The sequence below is a fragment of the Carya illinoinensis genome, chromosome 14 (assembly GCF_018687715.1).
Source record: "Carya illinoinensis cultivar Pawnee chromosome 14, C.illinoinensisPawnee_v1, whole genome shotgun sequence".
Taxonomy (NCBI): Eukaryota; Viridiplantae; Streptophyta; class Magnoliopsida; order Fagales; family Juglandaceae; genus Carya; species Carya illinoinensis.
In genome coordinates, this window is record NC_056765.1 from 3,772,913 (window position 1) to 3,787,257 (window position 14,345).

Below are 14,345 nucleotides of genomic sequence, written 5' to 3' on the forward strand. Positions count from 1 at the left end.
GAGAAGTTGTTGTCTCAGGGGGGGAAGGAAGTTTTGATCAAGGCAGTGGCACTCTCTATCCCAACCTACACTATGAGCTGCTTTAAACTACCAGGAAGCCTATGTCATGAGTTGGAACAAATGATGGCACGGTTTTGGTGGGGACAGAAAGAAGAAGAACACAAAATCCATTGGGTAAGCTGGACCAGAATGTGTGATCATAAGCAGGCTGGAGGACTGGGTTTCAAAGACCTGAGGACATTTAATGATGCTCTTCTTGCCAAACAGGGGTGGAGAATCATGCAGGAACCATCTACCTTGATCCATAAAGTGTTCAAAGCAAGGTACTTCCCAAGTGAGGACTTTCTTAAGGCAAAACTAGGCTTCAATCCGAGCTTTGCATGGAAGGGGATCTGGGAAGCAAAAAAATTGCTAACTCTGGGATGCAAGTGGAGAGTGGGATCAGGACAGATAATTAAAGTATGGGAAGATAACTGGATACCTGGGCACCCCCCTCTGGGCAGAAATGAAATAACTGCAACAACCTGTGACCAGGATGTAACAGTTGATAGCCTAATAAATTCTCAGACTAGGTGGTGGGATGCAGAAAAGGTAAGGACCCTACTACCAGCACGAGCAGCAGATGAAGTTCTTAAAATAGTGCTAAGTAGTAGTAAGCCAGAAGATAAGATGATCTGGGATCCTGAGTCTCATGGTAGGTTTACTGTCAAGAGTGCATACCGAGTCTTCAAAGAGGCAAAAAGAAGCAGGACAGACTGTGAGGGCTCAAGAAGAATGGGGAGGCAAAAGCTGTGGAAGGACCTATGGAGCCTGAAGATCCCAGCCAAAGTCAAAATTTTTGCATGGAAGGCGTGTAAAGAAAGCCTGCCAACAAAGCATAACCTGCTGCTAAAAAAGGTTCTGAGTGAAGACATATGTAAGATGTGCAACACAGAAACTGAGGATGTAGCTCATGCTTTGTGCCTCTGCCCTTCAGTAAGAGAAGCTTGGGAAAACCATTTACCTGTTATCTTCAAATCTGACCTACCAAGGGTGTATGGGGATATTGCTGGCTTTGTTAGTGATCTACAACAGAAAGAGCAGCTAGAGTTGTTCTTCCTAGTCTCGTGGAGCTGCTGGTATAGACGAAATGCTTCAACCTTTGAAGACAAAGTCATTCAGATTGAGCAGGCCATAGCCCATGCCCTGGCTGTCCAGCATGCTTATAAGGCAACCCGTGGACAACCTTTGAAGGCTGTGAGGCACCACTGCCGCTGGGAATTTCCCCCACCAGGTTTTTTTAAGTTGAATGTGGATGGGGCTACTTTCTTGAGCCAACATAGTGCAGGCATTGGGGCCATATTGAGAGACAGTAAAGGGAAGGTGCTAATGGCAGCAAGTAAGAAGGAATATGAAGTCAGGGATGCAACAAGTATTGAGATGCTTGCAATCTTCAGGGGACTACAGCTGTCTGCTCACCTGGGCATTCAACATCTCATTATAGAGAGTGATGCACTGACTTTAGTTCAGGAGCTGCAGAAACCAGAACCCTCAATGGCATTGGTTGGGAACGTGATCAGGGACACTAAAGAGCTTATGAGCCTTTTCAGTACGTGTGAAGTTAGGTATGTTATGAGGTCGTGTAATGCAGCAGCACATAAGCTTGCAAGACATGCTTGGCATGTAAGTAACATCAGCTTGTGGTGGGGATCTTTCCCTGATGTAATTGCTCCAGTCCTTTGGACGGAAAGACAGTTGTAATGCTGATTTTCTACTATATGAGAAGTTCTATTCCATCGAAAAAAAAAAAAAAGAAATATTATCTCTTCAAAGAATAAATACAAACAACTTTGTACATTATCAGATTACTATTTACTGTTCAACCCCACTTATTATTCGCTGACACATGAAGACAAAATGTTATATGTGTATTATTGATAACTCCTGTATTAGTGTCTATAAAAAAGAGTTTGTAAACAAAGGAAGACATTAAGAATTTTTAATCGTAGCCAATAATTTCATTAAAACTAATTTCAATTTTAGTTAATACAGGCCTCACCTTCCCTCCAACCCAATTCCTAGAAAAATTGATATAACAAAACTTGTTAGAGACGAAAGTGTGGAGAAATCATACATTCAGTAAAATGTATTAAGTAAAATGTGATACATTCATCACTATTAGATGATAAATGATCATTTAATTATGATAAATGTATCATATTTTACTTAGTAAGAGGAAAATAGAATGTAAAATTTTCCTATGTTAACACATCGTCTAATGTGTACATAGCAAAACTCAAAAAACTTTTGGCTCCAACAACAATATCAAAAATTTCAGCTTAAAAAGCGATTCTTTAGTCCCATGTCCTCCATCTTAAGCCTTATTCTTACACCACATAGGCATCTTTGGTTAGCTTATAAATGATTCAGAACCAACCCAACCCACCGCAATCAAAATCTAACCAGAAGAGAATTATACACCATACCATTGATAAGTATAGGATTGCAGATTGCATAATCCCTAAACTGAAGTTAAATACTAAAGTATCGTTGAACAGTATATCTTAGAGCACCAGCATGGCCTAAGGCTCAAAGTTTTGCTTGTCTTTCCCCCCCTTTTTTTTTTCGTTTTTTCCTCACTTATGAAACCAACTAAACCCCCCCATTTACACGATTGCTATGAGAACATATAATGCTACAGAATGTACCTTCAATCAAAATCTATGCAGTTACAATCTTTCAAAGATGGTAGCCTTTTCTGACGACTTCAAAATCGGCCATGAGGCTGTAATCCTTCCTGTATTTTAAAAGGAAAAATTATTTAAAAAAAAAAAAAAAACGCCTTCCTCATAAGCGTCAGGGACGCCTACCCATCAGTCAAGGAAATAACTGGCTGTAGCATCTGGTGATTCAGCAACTCGAGCTGCTTCAGCAATTCGAAGTGCCATCATGGCTTTGTAAGTTGCTAAATCTGCATTCTCCATAAGAAACTGAGTTCTTTTACGTTTGAGAGCAGCATATTCCACGGATCTGTTTGCCAATGCATTAGCCTCTTTAACTTTGATCGTAGCATTCTTTTCTTCCAAAGTATCTCGTTCAGTTACCATTGCTGCAAACCAATGGAAGACGGAAAACAGCCATTAACACAAGAATAAACAACAGTTCAGATGCTTTAAAAAATCATAACAAGTCGAAACATTTTTTTTGGATAACACGCCCAGTCAAGCATGATTTCAACCAACCAAGGTTCCGTCAATTTTATCACCGTTACTGATCACAATATTGCATCAAGAGCATACTACTGAGAGAGAGAGAGAGAGAGAGAGAGAGAGAGAGAGAGAGAGAGAGAGAGAGAGAGAGAGAGAGAGAACTTGGAAATCAGTTCAGAGGTTTAAGTCACCCTTGGGAATCAAAATCAGATCAAACTCAGGATCTTAGTAACAAACACATTAGAATGTTGATTTAGGCAACAAAATAATCATCATTCAACACCATATTTTCTCTCTTTTTCCCCTTCCTATAGAATTGAAACTCATCCAGGTACAAGAATTGCAAATTATATAGCTTACCTCGAAAGACACTTGGTGGTTTGCCCCTTCTAAGTTGGCTTGGCTGTCGTTTCAATGATCTCCTTCTTCGTAAAAATGGCTTGGGGATCACTGGAGCCCTCTTTACTTGATGACTCTGTATGGAAAAATCATCCACACTGATCACATGATCGAGTCAACAGAAATTTGATACATCGTGCTGAGCTTAAATTGGTGTACACCATAAAGAGAAGAATAAAGAAGAAAACTGGAGGGCAGGAAAGTTGGCAGAGAATCTCTCTTGAATTACATTAATATAAGAATTTCAAATGATATAAATCAGAACATATTTCTCAGCTCTAGATTTCTTGACTTTTTTCTAGACTACAAATATAAGCTCATCCATTTGATATGTTAATGAACAAAGCTCATGAACCAACACAGAAGCAAACTGGATAAAAGCATAGCCAAAACAAAAGAGAAAATACGCATTCTGCAATCAAAAGCTCAACTTCGAGCTAAGCTACACTACAAAAAGGAAACTCTTTTAGAAGTGCTACATAAATTGACAAAATTAGATCGCCCAACAACCTCACCCAGAAAAAGGGGAAAAGAAGATAAGAGACACTGGCTTTGAACTGTGGAAACAAATGTTCTGAGTCATATAGTTACCAATATAAAAAGACCCATCATATGGTTATCACAACATTCTACCTCATACAATGTAACTGATGCCCAAACTATTAACAACTTCAATGTGGCAGATCAACACCAGAAAACTAAAAATTGATGTGAGATGTCATATATATATATGTATGATATCTTAAACATAATGGCAGTTTTACCTGAAAAACCCTAACAAGGACTGACCCTTTTTGCTTCCGTTTCTTCATCCAGTAATTACACACGCCTTCTACCACTTCACTCCTACCCAGGCAACGATAAGCAGCTGCCTTCTCCTCTGAAAAATCCGTAGGATGGCAATAATAAGCCTTCTCCAATGCATCAACCATTAACTCAAAAGCATCCCCAGAAACACGCTGATGAAGCTCATTCTCTGTAAAAGACTCATTATTGAATTTTTCCAGCCACTTCTCATCCTCAGAGTCCATCTCATAAATTGCAGTACTCCTTGCCATAGCTCTAGACACCTCATCATCTTTAATAGAGATATATGAATCAGGTCTGCAAAAAGGAATGGTACTGCTATTCTCATAGTCTAAGACTTCAACAACTCCTGGCACTGGGATGTTCTTAACAGTTGGAGCCAGCATATTTCGATCTAAACATTCGTTGTAAAGATCCTTGAAAATGAACCAGTCTAGTCGATTGGGAAACTCTAGCTTCCAACCATTATCCAAATTCCACATTATCGCATGTGTAAATCGGTTGCAAGAACATGGCCTCATATTTTTTTCAGGCTTTTGTGTATATCTTGTTAATCCATCTTTCTTCACTACCAGATGCCACTCCCTTGAGGCAGAGACTTCCAACTTGATATTGGCGCCTTCGTGCCGATAACACTTGTCTGACAAAATTTCCAATATGTTTGCAGAGCAGCATGATGGTTCTAAATCCTGCCTGGATTTCAATAAGGTACAAGTCTCTTCTTTAACTTGTCTCACAGAGCTACTCTGAACTGAGCTCCTAAGCTTACCACTATTCACCGAAGAAGAGAGAGGTATCCCATTTCTCCTACCATTGATAGCATCAGAAACTAAGACTCCATGGGGTTTGTGTACACGAATTGCTGCAGGATTTCTAGCTCTCCTCTGCCTCGGCGAACTCCTCCTCTTTTGGAAACTACGAGAATTTAAACCATTCCTATACTGTGCAGATCGACCAGGTAATTTTGAAGCTCTGATAGATGGATGTAATAAAACCCTGTTCTCCATATTATTAACTTCATGCACAATGTTTTTGCATACGGAAGGATCCATCCCAGTTGTAATGTTCACAGAGAGATCTTTCTCCAAGGGAATGCATAAGCGGCGGTCTTCATACTCATCTTCACTGTCGATTGTTATGTCACCATTTGTGTCCACAGCACTTGAATTATTCACAAGAACAAACGGCCAACACTTAAACCTCAGAAGCATCCTGTGATGCATGTACATAAAACATAGAGGAACTATAGCAAATTCCACAGAGAACAAGGGTATAAAATCCTTCATCCCAAAAAACTTGCACATCCCAGATCCACTGCAGATAGAAGGATCCTGAAAAAGCATTTAAGACAAAGAAAATCAACCTATCAACTATACCAGTCACAACTAAATGACATCATTCCGTTCAAATTTCTTTCCTTCTAGACATATTCTGAAAAGAAAGAACACCAAATACCCTACGCCTCAGTTACCATAAAGTTTTAACCCAAAAAAAAAAAAAAAAAAGCATAAACGTTAATAGTTCACATGTCCCATCAACTTTTCCCTTGTAACAAATTATCATCAGTTTTCTCTCCAGTTCACAATTCGAACCGAACATTAAGATGAGGCTCAAGAAGAAACTCAAAAATTCGAAATACATGCGTTGCAATTGAAGATTAAACCAACAAGAATGCAGTTTTGGCATATAAGATCAGGAAATACTTACACGCAAGAATTGAATTCCACATGAGGCATAAACAGTGGCAATCGGCTCAGAGCACAAGAACGCAGAGAGCTTATTCAAGCACAGCCTGGCTTTCCTCATGTAAGTCAAAACGGAACACAAAAAACTTACTACAAAGCAACAGCTCCCACCAACAACAGCAAGCATGGGGCGGGGAAGAGACGCCACAAACTCCCCACTACCATCAACCTTTCTATGCCGACGAAAAAATTGAAGCCTGCACGTTCTATCGAAATCACACGAGGAAAAATCACAATTTTCGGTACTCGTTATCTTCCTCTTTCTGCTATAAACCATCCCAAACAATTTATCCATGCTTTGGTTAACATTCGCTGCATGGTTACCGCATCTTGGAACCTCTGTTTTGCAATCTTCAGCGTCTTTGATGTCGACGGCAGTCACTCTTTTGAGACCGCCCCAGCCGCTCTGCTTGCACCCGATGCCGCCGTTTCCGGGGCTATTGATCAGTTTGAACCAGTCTTCATTGTCTTTGCCTTTTCTGATCTTGCCTTCACCGGGTTCTCGCAAAAGGCGCCGCCCCGAGCGAAGTACTCTGGCACCGCCGTCCAAGCCCTTCACCACCCCAAACACCCTTGTCGTCCGCCTCATCCCCACCGACGGCATTGGCGTACAGTAGCTACGAGTCGTATAACCTCTAGACTCACTGAGTCTCCGAGACGATCTCCGAGTTGACTCAGACCCAGGAGCAAATACCGACCCGGACTCGAACTTGGACTGCGATCCTGACTTTCTAGCAAATACCGGTTTCATAATCATCCTACGAAAACGAGTACGAAATTCTCGGAAACAGAAAAACCTGAATGGTCGCCTGTTTAACCCTGACCGAAACTACGAGAATTCTATACTCGGACTCGGATCCGGAGTCGGACCCAAATAATCTCAGTACATAAAAAACCCATTCTATAAAACTTACAACACCAAGAAAAGGAGGAAAAGGCAAACAAAGAAAATGGTTGCGCAAATCGGGTACCGATCAACACAGATTAATACAAAGATACATCAATCTTCAACAAAAAAAAAATAGATTTGACAATAGAAAAAACAAGAAGAAAAATTCTACTGTACACGATCAGAGAGAGAGAGAGAGAGAGGATAGTTAAGAAGGTTCACGGAGTTCTTGTTGGAGGGAGGGGGGGAGGGAGGGAGACAAAGACTACTGGTCTCTATCGGCTAGGGTTTATGCTACAAAAAGAAGCCACTGACCAATACGCCGACTAACGAGATGCGTTGGATGGGGGAAAGGGACGGTCCAGATCGGGGGTTTCGAGTCCGAATATCGGTTCGATGGCTCCAAAGACCCAACAAAGAGCGTTTCGTTTCAGAGAAGAGTGAGGGTGAGAGAGAGAGAGAGAGTCAGTGAGTGGATATTTCTTCAGGATTCGCCAAGTCGATTTTTAAGTCGAAAGGACTAAAATGGGCTTAATGACGTGACGGGAAAAAAGAAGGCCAATTGGAATAAAATATTTTTACTAAAATGTTGAAGAATTTGTTGCCAAATTACCTTAAAAAATGGCAAGTGTAACACAAATTAGTTAACACAAAAGAGATTACTCACAAAAAATATAGAATAATTATGTTTTACTTTTATATGCAAGTGGCAAATTTTCGATAAGATTAATGACATGATAAATATTATTATGTTTATTACAGTTTTCCTCCACTTAAGACTCTTGTAACCCTATTTAACTATTAGTTATTAGGTAATTACTATGATCACGTCCAGATAAAGAAGTTACTTATGTTGCTTCTCTTATCTTTTCATCTTTAAAACAAAGGAAAATGCTATGTAGTCCGATATATGTGACCGACGCTAGTGATTGATAGACTATTTTTGTGTGTTTTTTTTAAAAAATGACACTACTCTGCCACCTGAGTAGCATCGCTCAAAATAACTGCTAGTCACTTTTTTTTTCTTTTTATATTTTTTAATATATTTAAATATTTAAAAAAAATAAATACATTTAAAATTACTTCATTAATCACTAAATAAAAAATAAAAAAATTTGATCATCAATCACTTTGAGCCGTGAAGTAAGGGCGGCATACAAGTGTTGGTGAATTGAGGGCAGCATACAAGTATTTTCTTTTTTCTTTTTTTTTTTTAAATTATCGCTCCATGTAACATTAAAAAAAAATTAGGACTTTTGAAGCGGGAAAAGAGGTTATAATAATCTACCAATTTCCTGGAAAGTCAGGTATGGTTGCCATGTCACGTCACAAGAAAAATTGGGACACTTTTTAGACCACTCATCTTCAACTAGACAAGCTATCTTAATAGGAAAACACTATGGCCACCGCTGGTGGCTCCCGCCGGGGGCCACCGCTGGCCCAAATTTTTTTTTTAATGATTAAGAATTTTTTTTTTAATATTATTATAATTTTTTTATATTTTTTTAAAATGTTTAAAACTATTAAAAAATGATTTTAAAAAAAATAAAAAAAAATAAAAAATTTTTTTTACCTAACGGTGACTTCCAGCGAGAGCCATCAACGGTGACTGTAGCAGCGTCCATCTTAATTATTCATTGTGTAGTAGATGGTGATCTCCTCAAAATTCTCGACCAGATTCGTCTACACCTTGAACAGGAATTTGTGAAGGTGGAATAGACTTGCCCCACCTGCTTAGCTAAGTGCCTCAGGTCACCTGCCAGAGCGGTGGGGTCCGGTCCTCTTCGAAGTCACACACAACTACCCCAATTGCAGCCAATTCCGAAACATTTTCTACCAAGGGTCCGGCTACTATGCCGCCCCAAATGGCACGCCCAGCGTTAATTTTTTTTTTTTTTCCAATTTTCCATTTTACATTTTTTTAATCACTTTCTTAATTATTAAATAAAAAAAATATACATCAATACATTTAAAATTACTTTCTTAATTATTAAGTAAAAAAAAAGATTTTTTTTACCCAACGGTCAATCCCAGCCGGCAAAGAGGCTTTATCCTTCTACCAAACATTCTGGCAGGGAAGTGCCATGGAAAAATTATATAAAAAAATAAAAAAAATGCATTTTCTACCAAGAAAGAATGACAGCAACCTTAAAACCGTAAAAGCCTCAGTACATACACTGCAATTCTGATAAAATTTCTTGCAATTTATGTGGGTTGACCAAACCTCAGTACATGGATTTCAATTCTCAGATAACAATAGTGTTGAACACCTAAGATTCTCTGGATTCATGTGTTAAGGTATGTAGGAGTGCAGGACACTGTAAATGTTAATTACATGTTGGAAATGGCTATAAGATATGCAAGATAAGTGAGCAGTGCTTGACCTCAAAGATTGACTATCATCATTTATCGTTGTCACTTTTCTTGGCTCCTTTTGGTAAACTTTTATTTTTCTTTTACAAGTAAAAAATAAAGTTTACCATTCATTGAAAACAATAGCATCTAAAGTTCCTTTGTTTTATATAAACATACAATAAAGTTGGTTCAGGAATTATGCTGATCATTTTGATGGCTGGGACTTTAAAGAGAAACAGTTAGATAGAAGAAAGAAATCAAGTCATATACCTGTAGCAATAATTTCTAGTTACTGAAGAGTTTCTTTATGATGAACCACTGAGGGAACTACCATCATCCGTATTCTGGCCATTTCTTGTCAACCAACCGCACTTTATATGAAACCTTTAGAAGATAAGTACTCAAAGCTCAAAAGAAACAAGCCAGGGAAAAGTTTTATTTTTCCAGATATTGAAAATAACATGTGTACCATCAGTTAATCATATAGATTCACAAGACAGCAACCCCATCAATCATGCAGACCATAATTCAAGCCACATCATCTCCCGAGACAAGCCTAATCCACTCCACATATATCGGCACAGCCAACTCAGCCTACTGTCAAGGATTCTACCGTTACAAAGTCAAGATCGTATTTGATTTGTTGTTTCCATTTTTAGCTTGATTGTTTAGCTGTACAGAAATCATTGTATTTATTCAACTGCGGTAATCAGTTATGCATATTTAAACACCTTCAACATATCAATGAATTCATTGAGCTTTCTAGTGTTCCTCAATTGTTCTCTTATATCATCAATACAATCTCCCAACAAAAGGGAAAACACAAAAAAACTATCGATATCGAATCTGAGTGCTGGAATCTAGTCACTTGTGGCTTATCAGATTTCAACCAGGTGGAAGGACAGCACAAGGATGTAACATTTAAAATATCTGGATACGGTTCCATGTCACCCTCCTCTGACAAGTCACCATAAAATAAATAATCAAATCCGCCCTTTCCCATTAGATTAGGCTCAAGCATAACTAGAATTTGGTCCCTAATAGCAACATGGTCACTACTATGCCACCTCTTGAGGATAAGAAAAACCCTAACTAACAAACTCTGAGAAAATGTCAGATATTGAGGAAAAAATGAAGAATGAAAACCCACATCCAACAAAACTAAACAAATACACTGAAAGCAATGTTATGATGGTCTCGACAAAAATGAAACAATGCTCAAATGTATGGGTTGTTTGGATTCTCTGACTAATTATTTTTCCAGATGCAGCAAACCATGCTAGGTTAGCAGAACATATCTCCAATGAACAATATTCTTTTTTTATTTTTTTTATTTTTATTTTATAAGTTCCAATGAACAATATTCAATGCCTTAACACCATCAAGAAGAGGAGGTCTTCCTGAAGAGTAGTTTGTTCAAGAAGTATGATGATCATTTTGATGGCTGGGGCTTCAAAGACAAACAGTTGGATAAAAGAAAGAAATGGAGTGGTATACCTGTAGCAATAATTTCTAGTTGGTAAAGAGTTTCTATAACAACTCAACCCAGATATTATTAGAGATGGAATGTGAATAATTTTATCGGATTTTGTTTTATATTATTAAAAAATTTTCCTATTGTTATTATTAGTATTATCAATTTTATAGGATTCTATGGCATTAATAAGTTGTTTCTATTTTAAATATGGATTTTTCTTATAGGTATTCTTTTAGTTATAATTGTTAATATTTTTATCTTTATTAATAATAATCTTTCCTAATTACACTTTAATATTTTGGGATCTTCCGTCAGCCTTCACGCCTTCATCCTTGGGATGTTCAACATTAACTTGAACGTTACACTGCAACAGAATGCAAGCATTGAAATCCTCAAGTTTTTTTTATACCTCTCTTTCCTCTACGTTATTTTTCCCTTCACGCCGCTATGTTCTCTAGGGTAATTTCTTAATTTGGAAGATTTCGTATATTGTAACTGACTTACGCCCGCATCTCTACATTTTGATTGAGTTGAAAAACTTTCCTTTTTGTAACCGAAAAACTCACACCAATAAATACCCTACACAACTTCTGTATATACCCACGTAGCCATGCATATGCTGTCACCTTCCTCATAATATAGGGCTACCACATTACCTCCTCACACACATCATTAACTTCCCAACCCATCAAAGTAGTTTCGGCAACACACGCAAGAAACACCCACGACAGTCAAGATCACAGGGAGCAACCCAACATGCATAACCTAGCTCCTCCACGTCTTCCCTGTGCCGTCTTTTCTGAATTTTGCATCGGACGAAGCAACAAGCTTTAGCCACACCTAGCATTGCCATACGTCCCCTCCTCCATGCTGAAGCAGCTATGGACAGTCCAGTGCTGCACCACCCGTCTCCTCCACACCGTAGCCACGTGATGGCACCTCCCTCAGCCCCCAGCCTTAGAACAGTGTCACAACCATGGGAAAAGCCATAGCGAGCCAACAAACACTACCACAAGTAGCACCAACGTAATCCCAGCTTGGAAAACAACCATCTCTAACCACGTTGGAACATCGTGAAAACGAATGAATGAGCACCGTCACACGTCTCCTTTCGAGAGCCATCGTCGCCCAACCACCGAAAACAACCAATGGTAGTGCTCTGTTCTGCTACACCTGAAATAGGGTATTTCTATGTGCAAACCAGTGGCCACTGCATCTCGGGAAGCCACTGCACATTGCTAGCCCTCTCCACATCGCCTCCATCTGCACAGAAAGTGCTGCCGGGCACTTGCCGTCACCCCAGGTCCGCTGTATTTCCTCCGGTAAGCCCACACTCAACCTCCCTCCTCTTTATCTTCTCTGTTGCTTCTCTCCCTAAACCAATGACACCAATCTCTCTCTCTCTCTCTCTCTCTCTCTCTCTCTCTCTCTCTCTCTCTCTCTGTTGCTGCACTTGCCACCATCGCCTCACCTCAGCTTCGTCACGTACTTCCTCTCTTGGTAAGGATTTGTCGCACGGCTTTTGTTTCCCTCAAGAAAATACCTGCTGTTTGATTTCAAGTTGAATTGAATTCCTACGCCTTCAGTCGGTTACACTTACAGAAAGGTAGACTTTTTAATGTAATTACAATTATGCCCCTTAGTTATAAGCCAAAGAGAATATGTTTTAAACTTATATTTTTAGGTTGAGCTTTGATTGTTACGTTGGGCTTAATTTTCACATGGGCTAGACAGGTTTTTAGGACACATTTTCCTATACAGATTTACTGGCGTTCAATACTTTGTATAGGTGACAAGCTACAAAGTGAAATTTAGGAAGCAGTGCAACGAGATAAGTAGTTTGATCATAAATTAGGATCATCACATGTCAGTTTAGATAAATTAGTATTAAAGCCAGTTCTTTGACAGCCACTTTTTATGTACCATGAATGTCATGATACATGCAAACATGTCATCCAGCATAGAAAACAATCATTTCATTATGCATCATGTTTAGATTCAGCAATTATAATTATGTATGTATTATGTCATGTATTTCACATTGCATAAGACACATAAACTATCTTAAGTTCAAGTGCAAGATAAGATCAGATCAATTTAATCAGATGGTTATTAAGATGCATGGTACCAATGTAAATTCAAAGTGGGTGTGAAAGCCACAGACTCAAGCTTGGTCCACCGTAGTATGTCAGAATACTACCTTAGCGGCTCTCCTTGCTACAGTGGGATGGGGGCTGGTGCACAACCTTACACACAGGGTTAAGTATATTGTCTAGTCAGATCAGTCACTTAATTCAAATAAATCAAGACGTGTTATGCATAGCATAAGCATCAGTATTATCAGTCATGATTTTAAACTCTCAATATGAAAAATTTTATGAAAATCTTACGTTTATTATGTTTACGTTGTGATGGGTTTCTACTGAGTCGTCAACTCATTTTAGCTTTATTTCATGTTTTTAACCACTCAGGTCAGGATGATGATCAATACGATCAGGCGGGCTAGGCCTAGATGGAACAGTTGGATTTAGTTCCAGGCTTTAATTATTTATTTAGTTTGATTTATTAATCATGAAATCTCTTGCTTGGCTTATTTACGTAAGCACGTGACATTCCTAACCCTAGGGAAGGGGGGTGTTACAGTTTCTTTATTATGAACCGCCATGGGAACTACCATCATTAGTATTCTGGCCATTTCTTGTCAACCAACCATACTTTATATGAAATTTCCAGAAGGTAAGTACTTAAAACAAGCCTGGGCAAACTTTTATTTTTCCAGATATAGAAATTAATGTGTATCATCAGTTAACCATATAGATTCTCAAGACCCTATCGATCATGGATACCAAAATTCAAGCCACATCATCTCTCGAGACAAGCCTAGTCCACTCCACATTCAATCCTCCATATCAGAACAGCCAACTCAGCCTACTGTCAAGGATTCTACCGTTGTTACAAAGTCAAGATTGAATTTGATTCTTTGTTTCCATTTTCAGCTTGATTGTTTAGCTGTACAGAAATTATTGTATTTATTCAACTGCGGTAATCACTTATGAAGCTGAATATTTAAACACCTTCATCATATCAATGAATTCATTGAGCTTTCTAGTGTTCCCCAATTGTTTTCTTATATCATCAATACAATCTCCCAACAAAAGGAAAAAAAAAAAAAAAAACTATCTATATGGAATCTGAGTGCTGGAATCTAGACATTTGAGGCTTATCAGATTTCAACCAGGTGGAGGGACAACACAAATATGAAACATTTAAAATATCTGGATACAGCTCCATGTCATCCTCCTCTGACAAGTCACAATAAATTAAATAATTAAATCTGCCCTTTCCCATTAGATTAGGCTCAAGCATAACCAGAATTTGGTCCCTAATAGCAACATGGTCACTACTATGCCACCTCTTGAAGATAAGAAAAACTGTAACTAACAAACTCTGAGAAAATGTCAGATATTGAGGAAACAATGAAGAAT

At 38.6% G+C, this 14,345-nt stretch overlaps 1 protein-coding gene across 1 annotated transcript; it reads right to left on the bottom strand.

The window, feature by feature from the left end:
* Window positions 1-2,438: 2,438 nt before the first annotated feature.
* Window positions 2,439-8,047, bottom strand: LOC122294886. The gene is made up of 5 exons (XM_043103871.1): window positions 6,102-8,047; window positions 4,352-5,725; window positions 3,549-3,663; window positions 2,850-3,088; window positions 2,439-2,776 (listed from the first exon to the last, which is right to left on the bottom strand). Exons 1-4 carry the CDS (start codon window positions 6,894-6,896, stop codon window positions 2,853-2,855), a joined length of 2,520 nt encoding a protein of 839 aa, XP_042959805.1. The 5' UTR covers window positions 6,897-8,047; the 3' UTR covers window positions 2,439-2,776; window positions 2,850-2,852.
* Between the last annotated feature and the right edge of the window lie 6,298 nt (window positions 8,048-14,345).